This window comes from Sarcophilus harrisii, chromosome 4, assembly GCF_902635505.1.
Source record: "Sarcophilus harrisii chromosome 4, mSarHar1.11, whole genome shotgun sequence".
Lineage (NCBI taxonomy): Eukaryota > Metazoa > Chordata > Mammalia > Dasyuromorphia > Dasyuridae > Sarcophilus > Sarcophilus harrisii.
In genome coordinates this window covers 353557683-353585650 of record NC_045429.1, presented here as the reverse complement: position 1 = coordinate 353585650, position 27968 = coordinate 353557683, and the positions used below count along the sequence as shown (strand labels likewise).

Here is a 27968-nt window from a genome sequence, read left to right as displayed (position 1 = left end):
GGGTGTTTTGTTTTATTTCCAGAGGACTGCTTTGAAGTGACCAGAGATGCAATGCTCCACCTGGGCATTGACCATTCCATCCAGAACAACATCTTTAAGGTCAGAATTGGAAAATGAGTCATTTATTTGGGTGCAGGAGCTGGAAACACCTCCCGTCCTGAGGTGTTAGGATCTCCCAGGGAGCTAGAGGGGCTGAATCTGGGGAGGTGGTCTGTCTTCCCTGGGATGACGCTTCTGCCAGTGCCTTGGGGCCAGCCAGTGGGTGCTGAGCTGGAGCCTCTGGTGTCTGCCAGCCCAGTGTGAGAAGGCTGAGACTCAGAGGAGCGGGGGAAGGGGGCAGGTCCTGAGGCAGGGGTGGCGTACCCTCTGAATGGTTTTTCATTTTGCCCTTTGAATATGGTTGGTCTTTGAGGAAGGGAGTTGAAGGATCGTGCCCCTGGCCCCCTGACATTGGGGATTGGGGTGCTTGGGCCTAGGGAGCCTGAAGTGAGCTTTCACTCAGGGTCATGGCCCATGGTCACACTTGGTTGAGAGCAGTAAGGCATCTCTCTAGGAGGGTTCACTGTAGCTGGCAAGCTCTTTCTGTCTGCATCTCTACAGAAATGAGGAGCAGACAGCCATGGGGAGGAGGGCAAAGAGGGACAGGCCCCCAGCAGTGAAATTTAAAAAGGAACTGCCTGGGACCTGGCCCGACAGCAGCAGCTCTGTTGGCCTGCCCCTGCAACCCCTTAAGCAAGGAGGGAGCAAGCGCCTTCCCTTCTCTCCCCCCGGGCTCTGAGTCTCGGAGGTGGGTCTCTCTTCTTGGGCCGGGCTTTGGTGGGGCTCCAAGGAGGCGCTAGGTGGAGGCACAGTCCCCTGCCCACCTGAGCTCCCTCTTCTGATGTTCCTGCAGGTCCTATCAGGGTTGCTCCACCTCGGGAATATCCGCTTTGCTGAATCCGAGGATGAATCCCAGGTTTGCCAGCCACAGGAAGATGCTAAATGTAAGAGGGGAAGGAGCTCGCCCCCCCCTGCCTGGGGACCCTGAGAACTCGGGATGAGCTCCCAGGAGCTAAGCTTGCATGCTCCTGAGTCAGGGCAAGTCTGCATTGGAGCCATGGCGGGCTGCTGCCCTGCAGAGGGATGTGCCGAATCTGGGGAAAGGGTGGGCAGAGTCATCGCTGAGGAGTGCTGAGCGCACCCTGGCTGCTGCCACCCTGGCTCACCCTAGCTGGCGGCAGCACGGCGCTGACAAGTAGTGGCAGGAATGGGCCCTCCTTTGGGGGCTGCCGGGGTATCCGAGCTCCTTCCCCAGCTCCTCCAGGACCTGTCCATCCAGCAGGGGCCTGGGGGGCTTGCCCTCTTTGCTGACCCACTGCCTGCGGATAACCGTAGCTATGGTCCCCAAAACAGGTTTTGTGATGACTGCAGCCTCCCTGCTCCGAATCTCCAAGGAGGAGCTGTTGGAGACCCTCCGAGTGCGAACGATCACAGCCGGAAAGCAGCAGCAGGTGTTCAGGAAACCCTGTTCCCGGGCCGAGTGTGAGACCAGGAGAGACTGTCTGGCCAAAGTCACCTACGCCCGGTGAGTGTGGCGGCCAGCCGACCCCACCTCGGAAGCCAGAAGCCCTGCTGCTCCGAGAGGGGCACAGCTGCTATGTTCTGAGGGGGGGGCCCTGCTGCTCCAAGGGGGGCATAACTGCTCTGTGGGGGGGCCCTTACTGCTCCGGGGGGGGCACGGCTGCTCTGAGAGGGACCCTGCTGCTCTGCTCTGAGGGGGGCCCTGGCTTCCCAGCCCTCCAGGCTCACCATCACTCTCATCTGCAGGTTGTTTGACTGGTTGGTGTCGATCATCAATGGGAGCATCTGTGCAGAGTCCTCCACCTGGGACACTTTCATTGGTACCATGTTCTTCTGCCTCTTCTTGTCTCTGACTCGGCCCTGAGTGCCCGCCTAGGCCAAGGCCCACACCTCAGGAAACCCGGGGGCTGGTTCCAGCCATGCCACCAAAACCCCTGAGTGACCTTGGGCAAGCCGCTTACCCAGCTTCCCTTTTGGCAAATGAGGGGTTTAGACTAGGAGATGTCAGTCCTCAAGCATTGACTAAGGGCTTAGTCTGTGCCAGGCCCTGTGAAGTCTTGAGGATGTGAAAGAAAGGCAAAAACTGTCCCTGTTCTCAAGAACTACCATTCTAACGGGAGACAGCATAGGAAAAGCAGGGTGCATCCAAATCCCGGATGGGGGAGACAAGGGCAGGGCACAGCAGCTGGAATGGGGGGTCTGAGCTGAGTCTGGGGCTAGGAGGTGGTGAAGGGGGGAGGGCCTGACAATGAGGTGGGGAGCGTGTGGCAGGAACGGCATTGTGGGCCTGCTGCCGGGTCCTGGAGTGCACAGAGGGCACGCTGCAGCCCTGCCCTCTGCTCTCGCAGCCTCCCGCCGAAGAAACCTCTCCAGTTGTGGGCTGGGGGGATGGCTGCTGCCCTTCGCCAGGCTGCTCCAGGAGCAAGACAGAGCAGGGTCCTCTCGCTGCGCCCCTGGGCCACAGCCTACCGGGTCTCGCCCCTCCCTTAGTTTCCCACACATTTAGCAAAGTGAAAGAAAGCTGAGGTCTGTGACTCAGGAGGCTTCTGTGGCTCCCTAGTGCCTTCAGTGCACACGGCTCAGTCCTAAGATGCAAAGGCCTTCAAAGTCCCTGCAGCCCAACTTCAGTATCTCTTTCCAGGCTCATGGCCCACTCTTCTCCCACACGCCCCGCTTTAGCCAGACCGCTCCATTTGGGTTTGCTGTGAGAGGCTCCGATTTTCCTGCTTCTTGAAGCCCTTGATCCCCTCTAAGGCTCAGCCCAGGTGCCACGTCCCGCCAGGTTCTGCTCCCCAGCTCACATTAGCTATTAGCATCAGTGTGTCGCCGCCCTAGTAGGACACAAGCTCCTTGAGGGCAAAGCCTGTTTTGTGGAGTGTTTTTTTGCTGTATTCTTGGTACCCAGACTGTGCCTGGCAAAGGGAAGACTTAATAATGATGTGTTGAATTGAGAAGTGAACCAAAGAAAAGGCATTGACGAGTTGAGCCAACCAAGTGTCAGGCTTGTGTAGGCCCACAGCCAGGTGGAGCCTCGGCTGAGCCGACATCTGGACCCCGGGGTCCTCAGAGCAGCCCCTCATCCTAGGAACACGAGTTTGGGACTGGCAGGGCCCTGCGGCTCCTTTTGCTGAGGAGGAGGTGCTTCAGATGTAAGAACCCCTCCTTGAGGTGTTGGTTCTTTGGGCAGTGTGGACACAGCACCCCTGGTCCTCCTCCCATTCTGCCATGGAGGGGCTTTAGATAAAACTCCCGAGAGAAGCCTGGCTGTCCGGTGTCCGCCCACGGCTCCCCAGGGAGGGAGGGAAGTGCTCGCGCTGACTGCTGTCCTGGGCTTGTGCCAGTGGGTGCCCTGGGGATGCTCGCTCCAGGAGCATTCATCTCTAGCTGGAGTCAGGCTGCAGGTTCACTTCTGGAAGGCACCTGGCCCCTCCCTCGGCTCCTCCAGTAACTGTTTTCTCCCCCACCCCTTGCCACTGTGTCCTTCTCTACCCCAGGGCTGCTGGATGTGTACGGATTTGAATGTTTCCCCAACAACAACCTGGAGCAGCTCTGCATTAACTATGCCAACGAGAAGCTGCAGCAGCACTTTGTGGCTCACTACCTGAGGGCACAGCAAGTATGGCGCTGGCAGGGAGGGGGAGGGGGCTGGCCTAGGGCTCCTGATGAAGCTTTCTAGTAGCAGGGCAGGGTTTTATCCCAAGCTGCTGCCTCCTTAAGTGCCCAAATTTGGGTGTATCCTTAGCAGGTAGAGCACGGGGCACGCTGTCCAGGAGCTCAGGCCACATGTGCTCCTCTTTCCCCCATGCTCACCCCCCAACCCTGCTCTTGTATCGCCCCAGGAAGAATATGCTGCTGAGGGCCTGAAGTGGTCCTTCATCAGCTACCAGGACAATCAGAGCTGCCTGGACCTGATTGAAGGGAGCCCCGTCAGCATCTGTTCTCTCATAAATGAGGTGAGAAGGGGGAAGGGGCAGTGGACACCGGGCTGTGGATCACTTGAGTCCACAGGTTTTGAGCCTCAGTGGACTGAACCAAGTGGGCATCCACACTATGTTCAGTTTTGTGTGGGGGAGGGAAGAGAAACGGTAAGTCAAAGCTCTGTTGTCCATCTGTGGTGGCGTTGGTCCCGACCAGCTGCTGGACTTCTGAGAGGAATAAGGGGAGGAAGAAAGGAAGATGGGAGAAGAAATGAAAATGTCTTTGTTCTTCCTGCCGTCCTCGTTCTCCTCACTGACTCAGCCCTGTGGTTTGCGCGCAGGAGTGCCGTCTCAACAGGCTGTCCAGCGCCATCCAGCTCCAGACGCGTATTGAGAATGCCCTGTCCAGCAACGTCAGCCTGAGCCGAGACAAGCTCAGTAAGAGCCCCAACTTCGTCATTGCCCATTATGCTGGGCCCGTGCAGTACCAGATCGAAGGCATGGTGGAGAAAAACAAGGTCAGCAACAGCAAGGGAGCCGCGGGGCACAGCGGGGGGGAAGGGGAGGCGCTTTGTCTGGGGCAGCAGATGCTCCGCCCCGTCCTGGGCGGCCGGTCCTGCACAAGAGCCAGGAACACTGGGTTGGTGACGGGGATGATCACGACAGTGCTCAGTGAGGGTTAGGCAGGGCTTCCTACAGAGGTCAGAGACCTCTGATCTGCAGGGAACACGGCGACATGCGGTGAGAGGGCAGCTCAGCCTCTCTTGGCCTGTCCTGCAGGGCACGCAGAACGTGCCCCGGGGGCCTCCTTCCAGACCCTTGGAGAAGGTGGTCATCCCCTCTGAGCCTTCTCTTCCCCGGGACCATCATCCCCAGGTCCTTGTCTGACCCAAGCTCAGCCTCCTTGGGCTGCTCTCCACCTAGTCAGCGTGCTTCCTGAAAGATGGGCTGAGAACTGAATTAACTGTCCGTTTGAGCATTTATTTCGTGCCAGGCTCTGCCCTGGGCTCTGGGGCCAAAAGGGAAGCAGATCCATGCCTTGGGGGGTCACCCAGGGAGGGGACAGTGTCTGACAGGCAGAGGTGAGGAGGCACGTGCTCGTCCCTGTGAGGCACAGCGGGAAGAGAAAACAAGGGGGAAAAAGACCTCTGAGGGAGCTGCACGTAGAGGGCTTTAAAAGTCAGAGGAGTGTAGGGGTAATCCCAGGGGCAGTGGGGAGCCCCCACTTTTACTGAATGGGAGCATGGCGGGGCAGCACCTGCCCTCACCAAGTCCTTTTGGCAGCTGTGGACGGGCTTCATCCAGTCTGAGAAGAACTGAGGCCGTGGCCTGGGGAGAGAGGCGGGGGGGGGGGGTGGCAAAATGGCAAGGTTTGCGACTGCTGGGCAAGAGAGGAGGTGGAGGAGGATGCCAGGCTGCAAACGCCAAAAGGAGGAGTGTCTGCAGCAGACCCAGGAGAGATCAGAAGAGCTTTGTGTATGTCGAGTTTGAGGGGGCACCTGGCCTGAAGTGGGCAGTGGGCAGCTGGTGATGCAGGGCCCGTTCTTGGGCCATTGCTCTGAGAACCCTCCTGTCTGACCCTCGAAGGAGCCAGCACAGGCTCTGGGGGATATGCGGAGGGCAGCCGCAAAGTGAGGGAGACCAGAAGGAGCGGTCAGCCTGGCCAGATGGAGAGCTGGGAGAGGGAGCTGTCAGCGAGCAGGGAGGCAGGCAGGGAGCACACAGCGAGTCACTGGCGCTGGAAGCAGCCTGTGGGCCAAGGAAGGTCAGCCAGGGTTCCTGCCAGGGTGAGGAGAGGGGGGCCGCCTGTGAGTCAGGCCCACCAGTTAGTGTCTGGACATGAGCATGGTTCCGTGTGATACCCCAGGGCCCTGGAGTCCGCCATGGGCCATCAGACGGCAGAGACCTAATGAGAGAAACTGCCACCCTTTAGCAGGGAGAGAAAGGGTATCTTTGGAGGAAGCAGTTAGAAGTTGGATCGCAGAAGGTCCTAAAGAAAGATGAGATTCATGGCCTGTTGAGGGGTGGTTCTCAGCAAGGAGGGGGACTGCTTCCTTAAAGGAGGGAATGGCAGATGAAAGGACAGGTGAGCTGGCTTGAGAGAAACTAGGAATCATTTTTATAGATAGCAAACTAAGGAATCAAGGAAAAATAAAAGGAGTGTCTTGCTGCAATGAAGCCCCAGGTGATGTAGAATAATGTGAATTTATAGTGTCCCCAGTTAGTAGTTGTATGTCATCTTCTAACTGTTCGATAGCACGTGAGTAGAGGTGGAGGAGGGATCTGGCAGGAGTAATTTGAGGTTACTTTGGGAAAACGATCAATAATAGGGCAAAGAAGCAAAGGATTCCAGAGTCGAAGGTGGTGTGGAGGTGGGTTGGTTACCATCTGCCCCAGACCGGGAGGCCAGGAAGGATTTGTAGGGGTGGAGGCTCTGGAAGATGGAGTAAGTTTGAATAGGTCAGGGGAGGGAGGCCCTTTGGAGAGGTGGGGAATAGCATTCAGAGTTTTGTTGTGGAAGTTTGTTAGCTGTGGAACAGGAATTGCAGAGGGAAGAAGCAAAGAGAAATGGAGAGGTGGGTTTCAGAGGGATGAGGACGAGAGAATGGAAGTCCATGTCACTCCTAGGCAGGCAGGACATCTGGGAAAGGGACAAGATGGCAGGACCTTGTCAGATTCAGTCTGCAAGCATTAAGTGCCTAAGATGCTAAGTGCCTGGCCCTATGCTAAGCATTGGGAATGTAAATGTGAGCAAAAAGAAGGCTAGCTTTGGCCTCCGGGAACTCCGTTCCAATGGGAGACAAGAAGACACTCCCTAAAAGGAAGCTGAAGAGGAATAGGGAATGGTGGAGAGTCCAGAGCCCCGTGGCTGGCCAGAAGCCGTGGGGCCAGGAGCAGTGTTGGGAGAGATGGTAGGCACCAGGAATGCTCTTCCCCAGATGTCATCTGGGCGGGACAAAGTCCAGCAGGATGGTTCCCCTCACTGACTTACCTCCTGCTTCCTGGAAATTCTCCAGGAACCCAGATGAACCTGGACATCGTTGTTTTTCTTCCAATGGTTACTGGATTAAAAAATGACTTTTAGGGCCCCTCTCTGGGCTTTGGTTTCCTGGGATTGGGTTGGATGGTTTCTGAGGTCCCAGTGATCTCCAGCTGCTGAGAAGGGTGGGGAGAGTGGCCATCCTTGGCCATCAATCCCTTGTGCTTTCCCCACAGGATCCAGTTCCTCCAGAGCTGATTCAGCTCCTGCAGCACTCCCGGGACTCTCTCCTACAGAAACTGTTTCCTTCCCAAGAAAAGGAACCAGAGCAGGTTTCAGGCCAGAGCAAAGCCCCTGTGGTTACTGTGGTCTCCAAGTTCAAGGTAGGTTTGGTAAAGCTGAAAGGCGAGTCTTGCTCCAGCCCTCCTGGTAAGAGGACTAGGAGCATTCCTGGGCCCTAGACACCCCAGGAGAGCCAGAAAACCCCCTCCCCTCTAGGAGAAGTAGTGGTCTCTTTGGGGGAGGAAGGACACAGACAGCTCTGCCGCTTACAGAGCAAGAAGGGGAGCCGAGTAAATTTAGCCTGCGCGTTAGGAGGGACTTAAAACGGCAGAGAGTAATGGCCTGGGGGGGAGTTTGAGGTGGGCTGGAGGAAGGGGAGGAAACCAGAGCAGAGGGGCAGAGTTTGGCTTATCCTGGCGTCCTTGGAACAGCCACTGGGCTGGGGCTGCCCAGCAGGAGGGTGGTGAGAAGCTGAAGCTTCACGTAACCAAGAGGAAAATGAGGGCAGCTGCTGGGACCTCTGTCCAGCCTGGCCCCTCTCTCTCTCTCTCTCTCTCCCCTCCCCTGGGACCTCCACAGAGCTCCCTGGAGCAGCTCATGCAGGTCCTGCACAGCACCACGCCTCATTACATTCGCTGCATCAAGCCAAACAGCCAAGGCCAGGCCCAGAAGTTCCAGGCAAACGAGGTGATTGTGACTGAGGGACCTCTTCCCTCCTCTTCCTCTCTGTGCCTTCCTCCCTCCTCCTCTTCTTCCCTCCTCCCCCTTCCCACATCAGATGTATCCTTTCAGGTCCTGAGCCAACTCAAAGCCTGTGGTATTGTGGAGACTGTTCACATCAGTGCGGCCGGCTTTCCTATCAGGTGAGTGCAGAGCAACACCAAACACTTCACAAGTGCTTGCTGCGTTGTGGGGGAAGCTATTGAAAAGATGACTCGGTCTCTGCCCTCAAGCAGCTCATGTTCTTCAGCATATGGGTCTTATATCATTAGCCCCTTTGAGCAAGCAAAAGAGGGGGCCAGAATGTCTTAGGACAAGTGGGATTCGGAGAACACGCTTTCAGTCGGGGTAGCTCAAGGAAGGCTTATTAACAATACAAAAAATTGTTTTGCTGTCTAAAATAACAATATTTTTAACTTACAGCATTATTATTGAAAATGTCTTTTTAAATCCTGGTTCCAAATAGGAAAAGTGTTAGTTGGGCTTTTAATTTGTTTTTTGACCTTATCCACCAATTTGTAAAGTTGTTAGTAAATTTGCATATCCACTGATGTCAACAAATTGTTCCTAAAAACATAAGTTCCACATTTCGACATTTTTGACATGGATTCAGGACCCTTTGTAACTCTCCATTTGGAAGTTTTAAAAACTGATTAGAAAAGTACTGTTTCTTAATTTGTTCAAAGATAAGAACTTTTATAAGTTTTCAGTAGCCCAGAAAGAAGGAGGGACAGAGTCAGAGGCTGCCAAAAGGCCAAGGAGGAGGAAGACTGAAAGGAGGCCATTAAATCTTGGGTATAGCAAGAGATGGTTGTTCCTTTTAGAGGGATCAGCCCAAGGCTGAAGGAGACAAAAGCCTTGGAGACTGGAAGGCTGCTGGTGCCCTTGAGGGAAATAGTGGAATTGGTAAGAGAGATAGACTTGGGAAAAATTGTGTAATGAGCTCTAAGATTCAGGTCAAAATCCATCCATCCTGAGATGCACTCCCACGGAAACATGGGCGGCCCCTGTGTGAAGGGCACAGGGCCCCGACTCACCTGTCACAGCCCTGAGCCTGGTGCCTCTGGTGGGGGGCGGGATTGTTGAGGGTGGGGATAGAAGGGCTGTTTTCCCTATACACAAACAAGTACTAAGGAAAGTGGGAAGGCATTGATCCGTAATGTCTGAAGGATGGGGGGTAGAAGGGTGTTAGTAAAACTGTATTGGAGTCTGTATTGGAGTTGGGTCCAAAATGGGCTGAAAGAGCATTGAGCTGATTGGGATATTTTCTCTCTACCCGATTGATCCCATGGCTGCTCTAAGGTCACACAGCTAATCAGTGCCAGAAAGTAGACTGTAAGCCCATAGTCAGTGCTGCCCAGGGTTATTTGGCAGCTCTGAGATAGTGGGATTGAAAAGAGAAACTAGAGGCAGGGAGACCAACTAGGAAATTATTTCATTGGGGGGGGGGGGGTGAACTAAGGTGGTGGCCAGGTGAAGGGCAAGATGGAGATTTGGGAGGGGACGAGATGAGGGAAAGGGAAGAGTTCAGAGGAGGTTTTCAGTGGTTCCGATCCCAACTAAAATTTAAGCCCCAGCCTCTACTTTAGATATTTCTGTTGGGATTGAGGAAGAGTTAAGGACTCACAGGGACATGTACAAGAGTGTATTGTTGCAGGCGCATAACCCTGGGAATCACAGGTGGTCCAGAGAGAAGGGAGTAGGGCAGGTAGGGAGCAAATCCTGGGCGGCAGAAGGGCTCTGGGGAGAGGAGACCCTCACATATCCGTGGCAATCCAAGGCCAGGGGTAGTAGCCTGGATCACCCAAGGCCACTGAATTGCATTTCCAGTCAGCATCTTGGTTACAAACAGATGTGATCACTTCATTCTGGAATGAACAGTTCCCCACATTAGGCAGCAGCCCCCTTGTACCTGCCCTCTCCTGTCCCCCTTCCCCCGCACCCAAGTCCTACAGGCCCCTTGGGATGAGGCGGAGAAGATTGCCAGTGGGGGTTGGCCTAGCTGACCTGAGCTCCCCTTCCACCTTCCAGGGATACAGTAGAACTCCTCAGCAACAATAGAAGGCCTAATGGGGTTCCCTTTGGTTCTCAGGCTCTCTTTTCAAAGCTTCCTTGAACGGTATGACCTGCTAAGAAAACCCCAGCCAGTCCAGCCCAGCCCCTCCTCCAGATTGTCCAGGTCTTCGCCCACCAGAGAGCACTCAGGTGAGTGTTGGGAGGCCTGGAGCCCATCCATGGCGCTTTGGAGTCTTTACAGGACTCAGACCAGCCCCAGCACCGAGATGGCATCTCCCACAGGGCCAGGAAGATGGGGTCAAACCCTACCCCCCCACCCTGAGACTGACAGAGCCTCTTTTTGTCAAGGCTGGGTCACAGAACTAGGTTTGTTCTTGTCCGATTTTCTCTCTGTCTCTCTCCTCTCCTCTCCATAGTCTGCCCTCCTGCTCTGTCTCTCTTGCCAAAACCATATTCTGGTCATTAGTTTTAAAGGAGCTTCCTGCTGCCACCTCTGCCTCTGCTCCACTGCTGCTTCTTTTGCCACTATGTCTCCAAAGGGGCGATGGTGTTAAGTGCGGTCAGACTGATCAGGTAATTCATTCTCTGTCTCCCTCTGAGTCAGCCTTTGGTGAATTAATAGTCAAGTCCTACAATGCTGTGATTCCCAGGGCATCCATCTTTCAGCTTGTGCAGGGGGTGGGGAAACCGCAGGGATAGAAATAATGGACTGCCCCAGCCCCTGTTCCCTCTGTGGGATATGGCGGCCATGATGCTCTTGGCCCCAGGACCGCGGCTGATTTAGCTGGGGTTCTGGGTGGGATGGCACTGCCTAGTTGGACAGGGGCAATACTGGTCAGCATTCAAAAGGAGACAGTTGTGGCTGCAGGTTGGCAGGCACCTGGGGCAGACCCACAAAGGAGGAGGTCAGCACAATGTCTACAGCTTTGGCTGTGGCTGGGCTCGGTCACCCAGAGCAGCCAGGACCCTCCTGGCCCTCACCCTGCTGCCTTTCTGCCTGACGGTGACGGGAGAGTCCCATGGCCTGTGTGGGTCCTCCCCCAAACCTTGTGGGCCTGTGCGGAGTCTCAGCATCTGCTAGATTAGCAGGGTTGATCTAAGCCTCTATCTCTTGGTCTTCAGGACAGCAGCCGAGCCCCGAGGAGGAGGTCGGGCTTCAGTCTCTCATCGGGGACATCCTTCGGACTTTGCCCCCGATGACTCGGCCAGCTACTGCTCTCGGAGTCCACCCGGAGGCCAGGCCGGCTCCCAGCCCAATTCATTGCGGCAGAACCAAGATCTTCATGACCACTTCTGTGGTAAGTGCTTTCCCTTGCAGCCCAACAGGCTGAGGATGAGAAATAAAGAGGAACCTGGGGAGAAAGCAGGTGAGGACTATGGGACTGCAGGAACCATTCCAGAAAGTGGAAGAACAGTTCTTAAATGGGCCCCTTCTCCCTCAAGCAGCAGGACAGTTTCCTTAGCCATCTTCCCCTCTCTGATTCTCCCAGACACACATACCCCTAGCATCAAGAAGATTGAAGCAGGGCATGCTTAAGCACACATATGCCATTTCATGATCCAGCATAAAGACAGCAAGTCGGTCCAGCTGGTGAAGTGCCTGCTCTATGCCCAGTAACACAGAGGCCTCCAGACTAGTCCCATGCGGCAGGGACTGGGGCAAGCCACTGTACCCTCTTTGTGTGGTAGGCTCAAGACTGAAGGAGGTCAGAGAAGGAATAATCAGAGATTGGAATAACTGGGGGGACCTTCCTGAAGGAGACGGGACTTGAACAAAACCTTGAAAGATCTTAGGCTTTGTGGACTTTGGCTTACTAGATGTTAGTGTCTCATGCATTGAAAGTAATGCCATCTATTCAACCTTACTTTATGCTCTTTGAGGTAATGAGAAACTGGCTGGGAATAAAAGGTTGGTCCCCAAATAGAGAGAGAGATTACTATCTTCATTTTGTTGAAAGTGTTAATAATAGAGATGATGGGTATAGAATATATATATGTATGAAGTCAATGTGAGGGCTAATTTTGCCAAAATGGTTTTTGTTTTTGTTTTTGTTCCCTTTATTCTTGATACCTTTTGTTTTGACATAAGTAATCACTTTCTAAAAAAAGAAAAAACTAAACAATCCCCACAAAAAGTTAAGTAAAATGGCTTAATTATGGCTGACATCAAGCGCACACAACTAATTTTCTGCTCTTGCATTTTGTTTTCTTTCTCGTTTTTTTCTTCTTGATCTAATTTTTCTTGTGCGGAGTGATAATTGTGGAAGTACGTGAAGAGTTGCATATGTTTAACATGTTTTGGATTACTTGCCATCTAGGGGAGAAGGTGGGAAGAGAGGGAGAAAAAAAATTTGGAACACAAGATTTTGCAAGGTTGAATTTTGAAAACTATGCATGTGTTTTAAAAGTAGAAACTATTTTTAAAAAATAAGGAAAAATAACATCAATATATTTTGAGTTATAGGAGGTTTTTGCACTATAACAATTTCTCAATATACCTCTCCTCTCACTATATCTGATCAATTGCACTGGGCATCTACAGTCAAGTGTAAGCTAAATTCAGCTGCATTTTTTTTTAATTTACCTGATAGTGGTTCTATACATTGTTCTTTTGACCCTGCCCTTTTCTTCTTCTTTTTTTTTGGTGGAGGCAGTCAAAGTTAAATAACTTGCCCCAGGTTATGCTGCTAGTTAATGTCTGAGGTTAGATTTGAACTTGGGTCCTCCTGACTCCGGGCCAGTACTTTACCCACTTCACCACCTAGCAGCCCTAAGCCCGCCTTTGTCACTCTATCCATTCATACAGATAGTTTTATCTTTTAATGTTTATCATTGTGTTCATTGTTCTTTTGGTGGCTTTTTTCACCTTCAATTACTTCATGCAAGTTTGTCCATGTATCTGAATTCATATTCATTCTTTCTTTTGGCATGATGACATTCCATCCCATTTATATATCTTATTCAACTATTCCCATTATAGGACACATAAAACCCACTTCCATCTTTTTGCTTTTTACATAATTGCAACATCTAGGTCTTTCCCTTTGGCCACACTCAATTAGAGCTCCAAAATTAGCCATCTCTAGGATCCTCCCCTCTTTGGTGAGAGCTAATGGTCATAGGTTAGCCATGCTGTTACATAGGATTGAGAAGTGAAGAAGCCCTTATAGGGTGACATCATAAGTGAATTAGAGAGCATGGAAGAAATTAACTCTTAAAGTTGTGTGGAGGGAATCTATGTGACAAAATGGGAGAGAGGATCACAGATAATGAAGTAGATAAATCTGATTACATAAAACTTTAGTTTTGTACAAACAAAATGCAGATAAAATTAAAAAGGAAGTGTTTTGAAAGATTTGACAGAAAAATCTTTGTTGCCAGTTTCTTCAAGGGTCTCATTTCTTAGATATATAAGGAACCAAATCAAATTTTAAGAATAAGAGCCATTGCCCAATTGATAATCAAAGTATGTGAAAGTCAATTTTCTAAGGTGAAAGAACTCTTAGTTACCTTGTTCAACCACGAGTTTTACTCTGCCTGATTAGGCTGGAAACTTTGGCCTTTCTTAGTGTCTCCCCTTCTTCTGTTCCTGCAGTTGGAGCTGCTAGAACAGCGGCGCATGCAGACCCTAAATAAATGTGCTCGGTGCATCCAGTTCTGTTGGAGGCGGCACCAGCGCAGAAAGCTGGAGAAGCAGAGATGGGCGGCCACTCTTCTCCAAGCAGGTAAGGCCCAGCTGCTGGGAAGGGGGGGGGCTGTCCCACTCTGCGGGGAGGCCTTTCCATGGAACCATCTTCTATGTGGGTCTTTAGCCAGAGTATCTTTGGGTAGTTGTGGGCCCAAAAACCAGATATTCCTCCTACAATGAGTTCTGTCATGCATTTAACTGACTTCAGTTCAGCTATACAAAGCCCACATAGCAGGTACTTTATAAATGCTCCTCATTCATTCTCCTCCATACTTCACCAGTAATCCCAAGAGATAGTCAGCAGGACATGAGGTTAAACTCCTGGTTTAGTGGGGGGATTCCCCACTGAAGTCTGAGCACCACTGCTTCACAGAGCACCCCCTGCTCCCCCCAATTCCATGGCAGGAGTGGAGAGGGCTCTTTTTGTTATTGACTCTATCCATTGACATTTAGGGTCAGGCAACTTGAGAGGGGCCTAATCTAAAGAGAAAAGGAGAGCCAACAGGGTCACTGTTACTCTTCAGTCCACAGACCAGATCTCCCAGGAGTCTTCCCTTTGTGAACCATAGACTCGGGGGATTTAGAGCCGGGAAAGATCTGAGGCTATAAGTCAACCCATCTTGTTTTACAGATAAAAAGTGGGGCCCAAGAGACACTTAGCCAGAGTAATCCAGGCAGGTGTCAGAGGTGGGACTTAAACCCCAGGCCTCTGGCCGCAAGGCCGCTAGACCCTGCCATTCCCCCACCCAGACAGCTAGTGGTTGGTAGGTGCCCAGGGCATCAAGTGTAAGATCTCCTTATAAGGTGCTAATAGAAGCATTTATTTATTTCTGTTATTTCCTTCCTCTCATTTGTCACCAAATCAGCTGCACGTTCCTGGCTGACACGGAAACGGATACAAAAGCTGCATGCTGCTGCGACCTCCATCAAGCGCGCCTGGCGGAAATGGAGGGTGAGGATCTTCCCCTGTGTTCAACCTTGCCCCGTCACCCTGGCAGGGGAAAAATCCAAAACACAAGCATGCTCCTGAGACAGGGTAGGGAGAAGAGAGTTCTTGGGCTTCCTGGAGCCCTTCACATGCATGAAATTGTGTCTACCATCCAAAGTGTTTTTTCCCAAAGCCACCCATCACAGGAAAGCCTGTCTCTAAAGCTGGAAGGAAACTTTAAGGATGATTGTGTCCATGCTCCCTCATGTTACCAAGGCTCACCCAGGAAGGCCACTCACCTGGTGGCCTGTGCAGAGCTCCCCCCAAGTCTCTGTGTCCCACTTTCCCAACTCCCCCCAAAGATCTGAGAGTGGCTGCTAGGAAGCATTTGCCCCTTATAGTCTAGAAGACAGGTTAGCCGCCAGTGCAGGTGAGCAGGGGAAGAGGGCCTGTGATGTTAAAAGGCTTCTGGTGTGGGTGTTCTTTGAAGGCCAAGATGGATTCCCTAGTATCCATAGAACTGGATGATGTGGAAGAAAACTGCTTTGCCAGAGTGCCTTGCCACCCCCTCTCCGGCGCAGCGCCATGGCCCCCACGTGAGACAATCCAGCTCTGGCCGCTGGGACTCGTGCTGGCCAGTGCGCCGGTGGGGGTGATTGGGATGCGGAGGAACCTGTCCCTGCAGGCCTGCCTACAGATTCCTTGTCACAGCAGCAGCCACAAGGTGGAGGCCACCCAGTGTGACCAGGCAGGGATCACCTCCATCAGAGCGCTGCCCCAGGTAAGGAAGAGCTCCACTGGAGATGAGAGGGAACTAGCAGATTCCCTCCTGTGACCACTTTGGGCCAGGGGTACCTCTGCTAACGGTAAAGACAATGCTAATAACAATTATTCACATTGACATAGCTCTGTGAGTTTTGCAAAGCACTCTATTACCACATTACCTACTCTGGGAGTTGGGTGCTGTTATCCCCATCGTACAGATGAGCAAACTGAGCTGAGGTTAAGTGACTTGCCCGGGATCACATAGCTAAAAAGGGCCTGAAGCAGGATTCAAACTCAAGTTCTGATTCTTGAGCCCAACACTAGCCACAGAGCTGTAACACTTCTGTGGCTCTACAGCCACATACCATACAAAACAAAATAAATTCTAGGACAAGAGATTTTTTTTTCCTTAAAGGGGGAAACAGGCATTAGTAGCATTTTATTTGATTCAGGCTTATTGTCTTTCCAGTGCTACAGCTTAGGATTTAAAGAAAGTCTTTCACTCCAGCTGCTTCTTCTTGTAACTCCCCTAATACCCTGCTCCACCTGAGTCCTCAGGGAAATCTCAATGTGGGGCGCCAAAATGTAATGTCCAGACTAGCTTTCTGGAGGTCCTCTGGAAGAGCCTTGGTCTAAGCAGGATAGTGACTATGACAAGGATGGGCAAGAATAGAGCCCATAGTCTTTATTGTCTCTTACAGTCTGCATCTATCACAGTCTGACTTTGTCCCCAGTTCTCTCATCCTTTAAATATCCTATTACAATTATACTCAGTATACTGTAGTGATGTAAGCCAATCTAGACTGATTATATCATGCTAAATATATGTGAATTAGAGAACCATTATCTCATCAATTCCATTGAATTAACACCTTGTTTCAAGCATACTTCTCCAGAATTCCAGCCCCCTAAATTCAGGGAATTTACATTCTTTTTAAGTATGTGAAAATAAACACAACATAGTTTCTTGGTTGGTTGATTATCTAGGAGGATCAGGAAAACCCCACCCTATTTTCCACCTTATTAAGGACTGTGAAAAGCACACACTGGGTTTTTATTATCAGATTAGACATCATCACTTAAATACTTTTTCCCTGCTCCAAAAAAAAAAAAAAAAAAAAAAAAAAATCGATTTTAAGTGACAAAGTGATTAAAGCCCCAGCCCTGCAGTCAGGAGGGCCCAAGTTCAAATCTATCTTCAGTCATTTGCCACTTACAGACTTTGTGATCCTGGGCAAGTCATTTAACCCTGTGGCCTTGGCCAGAAAGAAAATAGCAAGAATGGGCTATACAAAAGCACGATTTGTTGGGTCATGCCAGTGAATCGGAGTCTTCACTTACTAATGCAATAATAAGTAGCTCATCTGGCCACTCCAGGGCCGCTCACAAGGCCCAGCCATCACTGGGCACATGTGCCCTCGGGAGGGGGATGCTGGGGCTGTTCTCAGATGGCAATCTGTCTCCCTAGGGCTCCATCCGGTTTCACTGCAAGAAGTCCCCCTTGCTCTACGCCAACACCAGTCCCGAGGCACCGCACTGCAACATCACCGGCTTTAATCAGATCCTGCTGGACAGGCACAGACTGATCCCGGTGTGAGGCACCGCTTGCCCTTGTACCTGCCGTCTCAAGCGCTGCACTTTGTTTCCTCAGACTTGGTCTCCGGTTTTCTTTCCCTCCCTCCAACTATCCTCATCCAGGGACCTCTATTATACCTCAGAGCAGGGCTGGCAGTGGTGATGGCATTCAAACCAGTAGGAAGGGAATGGTCGATGTAGGTTTTCCCACAGTGGGATTCAGAAGAACTAGGGCTGTCCCAGTTCCCATGTCCTCCATACCCATTATGGTCCCTAACCTTTACTCCTCTGGTGAGTCATTAGGATTTGGCCACTCAGTTCTGGAAATCAGGCTGGGTGACGGCTGTGGGAATGTGGCCTAAATCAGGGCAGAAATTCATTACTTGACATTACTTGACAAGTCTTAGGTTGACACTATTTCAGGTTACTTCAAATGATTACCTTGTTCAATACCAAAGATGATGATCTGGGGAAAGTGAAAAACAGCTTGCACTAAAATCAGTAAAACTTCGTTTTATTTAAATGTCTAGTAATGTCACATCTAGGAACAAGCTGATGTTTTAAATGATGTGTAGGAGGGAAACATTGCCAAACATTCCCTTCTCCTAGGCTTGTTTAGATGTGTACCACAAACAAATAAAACTTTTTAAAGAACCAGCTCACATTATTATTGAAGAGGTCTTCTTTCCACAAAGTAGGTTGCTTCTTTGGGGTTTATGCACATTGTGTTCATTGGCAAGATGAGAAATGGAGACTGCCGAGTCCCAGAACTTCAGTGACCAGAGGTAGGCTGCCTCCATTTTGTTTGATCAAACCTTTGTTTCTTCTCTAAAAGGCAGAACAGTTCCATCTCCATGTTGGCAGGAGCTCAGGGCAAGCTCAACTCACCCCTCTGTATCCGAAGAATTTTCTTTCTCGGGAGGATTGACGACTCTAAGACAGCAGTCAGCAAACTCCACAAACAGGGGTTCCTGCATAAGGCTTTTCATGAGGGTCTCTTTGTCATCTGCCTGGTCGATGCTGACCAACAACTGTCGGAGGTGGGGATTGGTCAGTAAGTTCCTTAATTCCTTACAGTCCCCTTGAGAAAAAGACAAAAATGAATGTGAAAGGCAAGCACTACCCATCCATCTGACCTCTTGTCATTTATTACAACATTCACATACAAGTTGAAACCAAACGTCCCAAGATTGTTCTATCAACATCAGAAGCATCTAAGATACAAAATCAACAGGTTTAAATTTAAAGATAATTTAAAGAGCGGATCTTTTTTTCAGTGTCCTTAATCAATCACAACTTCTACCATTTAAGAAGCCAGTTGTCACCCTCTTTTTGGCAGTTAGCAAGTAGAGAATTGCATCTTTGCAAAGCCCTCTCACCCCAAGCTCCAGCATTTCATCAGTGCTGCAGCCAGGTGTGCCCAAGCAGGCTCATATGACTTAAAATGTGACACCACACAAACGGCTTCATCTCTTGTACTTGTGAGGTAAGGAGGCAGTGGAAGAAAAGGTAACATACACCATGTGAGAGCTGCTCTGGGGTGAAAGCACTTGGTCATCATTAAGCAAGTGGAAGAGTGAGAGCTCCTCCAACATTATTCTGCCTCAGCAAAACCAGACAGTCCAAGTATATGAATATAATCTTGTTATCGCTGGGGCTGGAACAGAATCCGAATGCCTCTGTCTGAACACTGCTATCTCTCATTTTGAGGGAGGAGGGGTGCAGAATTTTTAAGTCACAGCACCACACAAAGAAGAAGTGTGTACATAGGAGAATCCTCAGCAATTAAAAAAAAAAAAAAAAAAAAAAAAAGGCGTAAAATCTCAAGCACCTGTAGGTTTGCTAAGTATGATAATTTACCATTCACTGAACAAGATTGAAGGTTAACATTCCTAGCATATGCTTGCTTAACCAGGGTCTCCTTCCCTTTGAAATTCTAAAATGACTAGAGAGGGGGGCAGCTAGGTGGCACAGTGGATAGAGCACCAGCCCTGAATTCAAATGTGGTCTCAGACACTTAACATTTCCTAGCTGTGTGACCCTGGGCAAGTCACTTAACCCCAATTGCCAAAAAAAAAAAATTCAGAGAGAATGTCAAAAGTATGTTTTGCCAGGATCACAGAGCCAGATCCCCGAAGCCAAAATTTACACCAACTCTATTTTACAGATGAGGAAATTGAGGCTCAAAGATTGCTTTTGTATGTAATTAGAATAAACAATTGCTTTTTATAAGACAGTTACTAATAACCTATATTAATAAATGTTGGTCATACTTTGGATTAATACAGACAAACGTTTCCTATCCTACAGGCCCATCAGATCCCATGTAGAAGATTTAAATGCATATGACACTGGCTTACCCAGGTCCCTCAGCTTCTGAATAGAGACTCTGTCCTTTTCATCATCGCTGTCCAGAATATCAGACACTGACCAGTCTTTACCTAGGAACAAACAAGTTTGTTGCAGTGGTCAAAGGAAGGGTCTTTACCTAGGAACAAACAAGTTTGTTGCAGTGGTCAAAGGAAGGGTCTTGCAAAGATAAGTGGAACCTAAGGGACCTAGGGTCTAGTCCTCTCTTTGAGGGCTACTGCTACTACCACCTGAGATTCCTCAAAAGCAAATTAAACTATTTATTTAGAGGCCTTCTGAAGTCCATTCCAGCTCTAACTGCACGATCCAACGGTTCTTCAAGGCCTCAATGCTTGCTTTATCAGTAGGAGGAGAGGAGACTTATGGTCATAGAAAAACCATTACAAAAATCTATGAATCCAAAGTACTGGGCCTCCTGAGGTCTACAGGTGGAAGGTACCTAGGAAGGAAATAGTCAAACCCAACTCCTCATATTTTGTATACTATTTCCAGCCACTTTTTAAAAAAGAGGGGAAAAAAAGCTAGCATTACTATGTTCCAGTCAACATCAAGATATAGTTACTGATTCAACAAACATTTCTTTTTTTATTTTTAAAAACATATTCATGGACAATTCAACATTAGCTCTTGCAAAACTTTGTTCCAATTTTCATCCCTCTTACCCCACCCCCTCCCCTAGATGGCAAGAGTCCAATATATGTTAAATACAATATTTTTCTTGTGCGGCATAATTGTATAAATATGCAATATATGCATATTTATACAATTATGCCGCACAAGAAAAATCAAATCAAACCAGAAAAAAAAAAAAGAAGCAAAATAAAATGCAAGCAAATAACAGAATGAGAATGCTATGCTATGTTGTGCTCCACACTCAGCTCTCACAGCCCTTTTTCTGGGTGTAGATGGCTCTCTTCATCATTGAACAACTGGAACAGGTTTGAATGATCTCATTGTTGAAGAGAGCCATGTCCATCAGAATTGATGCCGTGTATAATGATCTCCTGGTTCTGCTCATTCTGTTCATCCTCTCTGAAATCATCCTGTAGATTATTTCTTACAGAACAATAATATTCCGTAACATTCATATACCTTAATTTATTTAGCCAGTCTCTAATTGATGGGCATCCACTCAGTTTCTGGTTTCTAGCCACTACAAAGTGGGCTGCCACAAACATTTTGCACATGTGGGTCCCTTTCCCTCCTTTAAGATCTCTTTGGGATATAGGCCCAATAGCGACACTGCTGGATCAAAGTTTGCTAACTTTTTGAGCTTAATTCCAAATTGCTCTCCAGAATGGCTGGATCCATTCACAGTTCTACCAACAATGTATCTGTGTCTCAGTTTCCACACAACCCCTCCAACATTAGTCATTATCTTTTCCTGTCATCTTAGCCAATCTGACAGGTGGCTAGTGATATCTCAGAGTTGTCTTAATTTTCATTTCTCTCATCAACAGTGATTTAGAGAACCTTTTCATATGACTAGAAATAGTTTCAATTTCTTCATCTGAAAATTGTTCATATCCTTTGGCCATTTATCAATTGGAGAATGACTTGAATTCTTATAAATCTGAGTCAATTCTCTACATATTTTAGAAATGAGGCTTTTATCAGAACTTTTGCATGCATGTAAAAATCTTTTATTGCTTCCCTTATAATCTTGTCTGCATTAGTTTTGTTTGTACAAAAACATTTTAATGGTCAATAATGATCTCCAGTTCTTCTTTGGTCACAAATACTTTTTTCCTTCACAAATCTGAGGAATCCTATCCTATGTTCTAATTTTAACTAACATTTCTTAAGTGTGAGTACACGTCACAGCTAGAAGCTGGAGAGATGAGAAATCAAATCTTTGCATTCTAGGATCCATATGTGAGAATGGGACAAATCAACGGATGCAAAGTAGAGTGTGAAAAGAGCATAGCAGGAATGCAGATGGTATTCCTTCTGGAAATTTTGAGGACGAAGGCAAATTTTCTAAAGAGACAACCTAGCAAGAATGCCTATTGTACCCATTCTCTTGAGACAGACTTGTGTCCCACCAAAGTACTTATAGTAGGCCCACATATGTAGGCCTATAGGTACTCAAAAAAATGCTTAATTTAACTCTCCATTCTATGTCTACCAGTCGTGTGTTAAGTTAAACATGAAATAACCAAGGAAAAAAAGAGTTGAAGCTTCCAAGCATATTGATTTATTAAATAATGTATAACAAATTAATAGGAACCAGGCTTGTTCAACTTTGGCACTGGATCCCAAATACAGGGGGAGACAGATTTTTTTTTTTTTGCTTTAAAAACAATTAAGATATAAACCAAGATTACATTATCTGATTTCTAAAAGGAGGAAAGATTAGGGGCTTTCCAAATCGGAAAAGAGAGAGCAAACGGGTACAATTTCCTGAAGTCACAAAGTGTCCCACTCCTCCTCCTCTCCACAAGGATTCCATCAAGAGAACAAGGAGACAGTAATTGATGGACTAGTTTTCAGATAAGACATGAGTTACTTGAGATGTATAATGAGTTACTTGAGATGTATAATTGTGAGAAAACTCCCTATATATCAATCTTTGGATCTGGCTGTGTTTCTGTCAGCATAACCTAGGTCCTTACTTAAGGCTCTCTAAGCAACAAGCAGAAGTATTCCAGCTGAAGGACTAGTTTCAAACAATTCCCATAATTTCTCACAAGACAAAAACTGGACTAGACTCCCACTAAAGAGAGAGAGAACTCAGCTAGAACCAGAATTAAGTCAGTGTGGTTCACTCAATTCCCACAATTCTCTCATACCTATGGGACCCTTCTTCAATCCCTTAACTGAAAGGGCTGAAAAGTGTCAGTCAACCTTCACTCTGTAGCATCCCTGAATCTATTACTACATATGACTTGTGGCCAACCCCATTCCTTGCCAATTCTGAACCCTTGGGAATACCTCTCAATTGATACTTCCAAGTGCAGGCAGTTGAATGGACCAAGTCCCATAACAAAGCCAGGGTATGGAACCACTAATTAGCTCTCTTTATCCTGCTACTACAGCACTTCCACAAAGGGTCTACCAAACCTTTCTCCTTAGCCACTCCCCATTTTACCCTCTTCAATCCCCTTCTTTCTAAGAGTGACCTCACTTCCTACAGTTGAGAACATCAGATATGCGCTCCCTCAACCTCCCTTCCTGAATATTTACCAGTCCTATCCCCTTTCTATAACATTTCAGAAGTTCTCTCTCCTACTTTTTCAAACTATGCTTTCTGTGGTCTTGATCCCATCTTATTATCAATTCTCTTGTCCTGTTCCAGATCTAGATGTGGCACAATTTTATCACATAAGTAGTTTCTATTCTCGCCTTACAAATGTCGCCTAGTCTAGTCCTTAAGTCTTCCAGTTGCACCATTCAAAAATGCATCACTCACCTTTGTCCTCCAAAAGCTTTCTTTTCCCGGGAAGAGCACTTGAGTCTCCATTTTGCACGACGGGAGAGGGTTTGGAGATGCACTGCTCTGTTAAAATTAAAAGCAACAAACTCTCTCTGTGAAGGAAAGGGGAAGGGAAAGGGCAGAAGGATCCCACACTAGGGCATTCGCCTGCGAAAGGGGCTTTGTGAGCCAGTGGGCAAAGGAGCAGAAAGGGGGCAGAGCTACATACGGGGCCGGGCCGGGGCTGGAGATGCCGGGAGAGGGACAGGACGAGAAGGGGGGGAGGGGAGGAGCTGGCCGGCCGAGGGCTGCCCGGGCGCCAGGGGGAGGCGAGCTTCTCCCTACCTTTGTGCTTTTTGTAGCAAGGCACCGAGCAGCTGCAAGACAACCAGAGACAAGGCAGGTCAGGGCGGGCCCCGCTTTCCCCCGCGCGGAAACCAGACCCAGAACTGCCGAGGTCTTCCCCGAGAGCCTCCCGTTCCCCTCCCCCGCCCGCCGAGGCCTCACGTACTACGGGGAGCGACAGGCAGGGCAGCGGTACTTGGGTCCCTCCTGGCACACAGCACACGCGCCGGCCATCTCTCGCGAAGCCATAGCCACCGTCTCCGGGACTTCCGCGCAAGCGCGTGCCGAACTTCCGCGTCGCGCCCCCTAAAATAAGTGTGCGTGTGGGGGCGGGGCGTACAACCCGGAGGTGTGCGATCCGCTTCCTCGGAATTCTCCAATCCTGGCCAAGCTCAAGGCTAGGCGAAGCCAATCGATCACCGCTCTCTCTACCTCCTAGACCCAGTTAGTACAGATCCAACCGTTAGATCTACACGCTAGTGGGCGGAGAAGGAAAGATCACGTGATTCTCCGGAGTTTTGTAGGGCGGGGAGCGACCTGGTAGGTTCCGTCGGGTTTTGAGCTGGATTATAGTCAATGCTCATTAAACGTCTATTAAGCACCTACCACGCGCCCTGCACTATGTTAAGACCTGGGGAGGCGATCTCACAATCCAATGGGGAAAGGCAGAAGCCGAAAAGGGGGGGAGGGCGAGGGCACTTGGCGCGAGGGCGTCTGCGATCGGGGCATTTCCATCCTCGGCCTCCCTAAAGGAGAATCTGGCAGGTCTTTGCCCTTCACTTCCGCCTGTCACAGGGGAGGGCGCCCTCATCGGGGACCCGAGGAGCTGCACTTCCGGGTTGAAGCTGTGACTATATTTGGAGACCCCGTGTTTCCCAAGAACTAAGACCCAGCAAGCCGGCGGGCCCCGGAGCTTAGCTCAGCCGCAAGCTGTTGTTCTCTAGAGGACCTCACCTTGTGGGCCTTAACCCGCACCAGGGGCTCACCGAGGGAGGGGCCTGCGGGCCCAGCGCTCGCTCTCCCCGTTTCTTGTAACTGCCCAATGAACGGCTCGGGCGGCCCGGAAAAGCCTCGGCTCCCCAGAGCCTGCCGGGACGACCCGAGAGCCGCGTCGGGGCCCGGCCCCCTTCCGTGTGGCCCTCGCCTGGGAAGCCCCGCCTCCTCGGAGGCCTTTCTCCGGCAAGGGCTTCGCTCACTCTGAAACTGAAACCTCTCCCACCCCCAGCCGGCTTGGAGACCAGTCCGCTCCGGCCGGCGACGCCATCTTGTTAGACGAAGAACGTCTGACTATCACGGCAGAAGGATCGTTTCCAAACTGCGGGAGCCGGACTAAATTTCTAAAGTCTCAGTAATCTTGCTATGGTCCAATTTTCCCCAAGATCACAGCCCGGGGACCAGGGCAACCCCAAATTCCCGCCCCCAGGCTTGGGTTGACTAGTGTCCTTGGCTCGGGTTCGAGGAGGACGGACTTATTTCCCATCCTCTGCAGCCAATCGCTCAGCATTTACTAAGCACCCGCCGCGTGCTAAGGGCTGTGTGAAAAAATACAACAAAATAAAATGCTGCGCCTGCCCTCGAGGAGCTCGCAGTCTAAGGGAGAAACCCGCACGCGCAAATATACAAAGGAGGCTCTGTTGTCCTGGGTGAAGGGGAAGTAACTAACAGAGAAAGCCCCGAAATTAGGGGGAGCTGGCGAAGGCGGGCGCTAGAAAGTGAATTTCAGCCGGGACTTAGAAGAGGCCAGGGACGGGTCGGCCAGAGCCGGGACTTAGAAGAGGCCAGGGACGGGTCGGCCAGAGCCGGGACTTAGAAGAGGCCAGGGACGGGTCGGCCAGAGCCGGGACTTAGAAGAGGCCAGGGACGGGTCGGCCAGAGAGGATGTTTGCAGCTGAGAAAGTCTTGTTCCGGGAGCAGCCAGGAGGCCGGCGCCGTTGAATCGAGGAGCACTCACCCAGGAATGTAAGAAGACTAGAAAGGTGGGAGAGGGCTAGCAGGCTGTGAAGGGCTTCGAATGCCAGAGTGGGGCTTCTGAAGGCAACTGGAAATCCCGGGGCTGACTCGGGGGGAGGTGGGGGAGGGTTGACATAATCGAGCCTGTGCTGTCCGAATCTGACTTTAGTGATTCAGTGGCTGGAGGATAAATTAGAGTGGAGAAAAGCTTGAGGAAGGCAAACCCACAAGCCACCTACTGCAGCGACCCAGGGGAGGGGGAAGGACAAGAGTGGTGTCAGAGGAGAGAAGGGGCTTTCTGACAACTCTGTGGAACTAGAGCAAGCTCATCCAGCCTGGCGAAAACAGTCTTTGGGTTCTCTTTGCCAGTCAGAGAGACAGCCTAGGTCTAGAGTGGGAATCTGACCGTCACACGGGCCACCCAAAATGGATTTTTCCTTCCTGGATTGGTGACAGTCACTTAAATTCCTCCTCTTCAACCAACTCTTTGGAGGAACTGAAGTGGAGGAAGACAGCCTGGAGGGATAGAGAGGAAGGTGAGCAAGGAATAGGTTTTCTGGGTTATTTGCTCCGGCCTAGAGTGGCGTCTTCTATAGTTTCGTAACCCTTCTTCGGCCCCCTCTCCAAGAGGGACTAGAAGACAGGAACTGAGGGCACTCCCACAGGAGAGAGAAGGCAGGGCTTTAGTAATTTCCCCTGGAAGACAAAGTTATCCAAGGGAACACTTAGTCCCTGCCAGAAATTATAATGGTCTCTGTGGTGCAGAGTAAATGCTAGGAATGTTTGGGTGATTACTTTTTCTTCTGCGGGCATGGCTGTTCCCTTGCAGCGACCCTGATGATCTCTCCTGACCCCTACTTTTTCTCTTCTCTCCAGCCTTTTAGATGACACTGCTTTGGGCTCCTTTGGCTGAGGCTCATATTCTGGCCTGAACCTTTCTTAGGCTATGGCAAATGAGGACCATTGTATCCCCCACATTTGGCACTTTGTAGATTCCTAAACTTCTAGAGTTATCTAGATATCAGAGAGGGCAATAGATAGGAAAAATTAGGTTTAGGCCTCCACTGGCTGTTGTAAAACCTAAAGGAAAGACTATTCTTTTGTTGTAGTGAAAAGCACACTAAATGTGCTGGGCTAAAGACCTGGACTTGAATTCTGAACAATCTACCGTCTAAGAATTTTAACGGAATGACCAGAATCTCACTCAGAGCCATAATAGGCTATGGATAATGCCAATTTTAAAGAGGATTAGTTTCATCTTTTATAAAGAGAAGAAATTTGGATTGGACAATCTTCAAAATCCTTCTCCTATGGGAATTCTAGTATTATGCTACCCCACTCATTTCCCCTTGGGTGACTCTTTAATAGCTGAAAGCTGTTCTGTGTTGTCCTTCATGATGAGAGAGAAACAATGACACCACAAAGGTGATGTCTTGATTTGCCTATGATATGTTTTTTTCTGTATATATTTTGGCTAGAAAGCTGACCTTAGACCTGTATCCGTGTCCTGCCTCAGATACGTATGGAGCAATTAATTTAATCCTTCAAAGTTCCTCATGAAACTAAAACTATTAGTGCCAAGAAGATCCCAATCTGCTTATATGGAAAAGCCTCACCAGAACCTCCCTATCCCAATAAAATCACAGAGCAGGTCCAAAAATAGATAAATACATGCATATATAAAAGTGAGTGAAAAAGCCAAGGATCTGTCTCTTAAGCATCCCTGAATTCCAAAACCTACTCCCCCCCCCCCCCAACCAGGACAGAAATCCTTGGTGTAGGCACGGAAAGGGGGGTGGAGAGGAGAGGAGAGGACTGGGATCTTGAGACAAAATATCTTAGAGACTAGTATTTGGTTCTACTCTCTTGACTGGGGGTACCATTAAATCTAACTTCTATATTCCCATCAGTAAAATGTAGTTGGTGGTCTTCACTATAAATTCCCAGGATTCACACTGACAATTTGATTTAGGTTGTGTTCCCTTCATCCCTGTCTCTGACCTTAGTGTCAGACAAACTTACTCAAGTTGAGAAACTATCTCCTCGAACTCATACAAAGAGTGCACTGAGCAACAGAGTCGAGAGGAAATTAATTTATTCTTGGGAAAGTGAGTGAAAATTACTAGGGTGAATGCCTAGAAAGAACAAACAAAAGGAAAGGCACCTGGCCAGGAGAATCAGATTTCCCTTCTCTTTTCTCCTTCTGTACTTCATTCAGTCCCAGAGTCACGCTCCCCCCTCTTTCCCTCACAACCCTTTTCCCAAAGTACCAGGAGTGGGAAGGAATACTGCACAAATGTGAGGTACTACAGTCGCTGGCTCTGTTTACTTCTTCAAGATTCAAGCCTGCAGCTAGCTCCTCCAGCCCAGCTCCTGTGTTGGGAGCTGTCCAGCCCCTCGAGTGCTGAACCAGGACCAACATTCTCTATCTCGCAGCAGAGAAGAGAAGTAATCTAGGGGACATCTGGGATATGTGGAAAGATCTCTTCCCCTACTGTCTCCCCCTGTCTTTTCTTTCTCCATTAGAAAGTTAAAGTGACCTTGACTCCAGTCCACTATGCCAGTAATCATAAGGGTCCCCTGTCACTCTCAGTCTTGCATAGTCTGCAAGCCTAGAACAGCCACCAAAATGATGAGACAATCTATCTGCTTTCTCCTAGTGACACAAATCTTTCTCATTTCATATTGAAATTAATCTCTGTCCCTGCTGCCCACTATTCAGTAGCAAGAAGAAAAAAGCACACAGATCCCCAACCTATCCCCAACATGAGAAAGATCAGTTGTGATTATTAAATCCTGTTAAGATAATTTAAGAATTTCCCCTGTGTATTACATGCATTTTGGAGCCTCCTCCCCTATATCATCCCCACCCTCGGAATCGATCTAGTGTTGATAATGTCCACTCCCTTCTGTTTCTAGCAATATCCAACTGTGGGAGAGGGGATAGTCATTGGAGA

The 27968-nt window shown here is 49.4% G+C and overlaps 2 protein-coding genes across 8 annotated transcripts in view; one reads left to right on the top strand and one right to left on the bottom strand.

The window, feature by feature from the left end:
- The window catches only part of MYO19 (myosin XIX), a 42350-nt gene extending 25236 nt beyond the window's left edge, over window positions 1–17114 (top strand). For 4 of the 7 annotated variants that reach the window (XM_031966536.1, XM_012548103.3, XM_031966535.1 and 1 more), the window contains 16 exons: window positions 23–99; window positions 893–983; window positions 1393–1564; window positions 1807–1880; window positions 3555–3676; window positions 3900–4013; window positions 4319–4495; window positions 7194–7340; window positions 7819–7926; window positions 8032–8102; window positions 10052–10164; window positions 11098–11273; window positions 13571–13700; window positions 14530–14615; window positions 15082–15372; window positions 16825–17114. In XM_031966536.1, coding sequence (XP_031822396.1) covers window positions 23–99; window positions 893–983; window positions 1393–1564; window positions 1807–1880; window positions 3555–3676; window positions 3900–4013; window positions 4319–4495; window positions 7194–7340; window positions 7819–7926; window positions 8032–8102; window positions 10052–10164; window positions 11098–11273; window positions 13571–13700; window positions 14530–14615; window positions 15082–15372; window positions 16825–16953 — 2078 coding nt within the window. In that variant the 3' untranslated portion in view covers window positions 16954–17114. Of the gene's footprint in view, window positions 1–22; window positions 100–892; window positions 984–1392; window positions 1565–1806; window positions 1881–3554; window positions 3677–3899; window positions 4014–4318; window positions 4496–7193; window positions 7341–7818; window positions 7927–8031; window positions 8103–10051; window positions 10165–10391; window positions 10549–11097; window positions 11274–13570; window positions 13701–14529; window positions 14616–15081; window positions 15373–16824 lie in introns of those variants that run through there. The other 3 variants (XM_031966537.1, XM_031966538.1, XM_031966539.1) reach the window with 3 other exon arrangements.
- A 315-nt stretch (window positions 17115–17429) lies between these two features.
- ZNHIT3 (zinc finger HIT-type containing 3) lies at window positions 17430–23828 on the bottom strand. The gene is made up of 5 exons (XM_003767991.4): window positions 23228–23828; window positions 23062–23093; window positions 22714–22800; window positions 19292–19372; window positions 17430–18012 (listed from the first exon to the last, which is right to left on the bottom strand). The coding sequence occupies exons 1-5, from the start codon at window positions 23308–23310 to the stop codon at window positions 17816–17818; spliced, it is 480 nt and encodes a 159-aa protein (XP_003768039.1). The 5' UTR covers window positions 23311–23828; the 3' UTR covers window positions 17430–17815.
- Window positions 23829–27968: the final 4140 nt, after the last annotated feature.

Excerpts from the sequence above, each read along its gene's own strand:
- ZNHIT3 (XM_003767991.4), bottom strand. The coding sequence starts at position 23,310 with ATGGCTTCGCGAGAGATGGCCGGCGCGTGTGCTGTGTGCCAGGAGGGA. Across the intron at positions 22,801-23,061 it reads TTGCTACAAAAAGCACAAAG|AGCAGTGCATCTCCAAACCC; the intron begins GTAGGGAGAAGC and ends TAATTTTAACAG. Across the intron at positions 19,373-22,713 it reads AAAGCTTTTGGAGGACAAAG|GTAAAGACTGGTCAGTGTCT; the intron begins GTGAGTGATGCA and ends GTTTGTTCCTAG.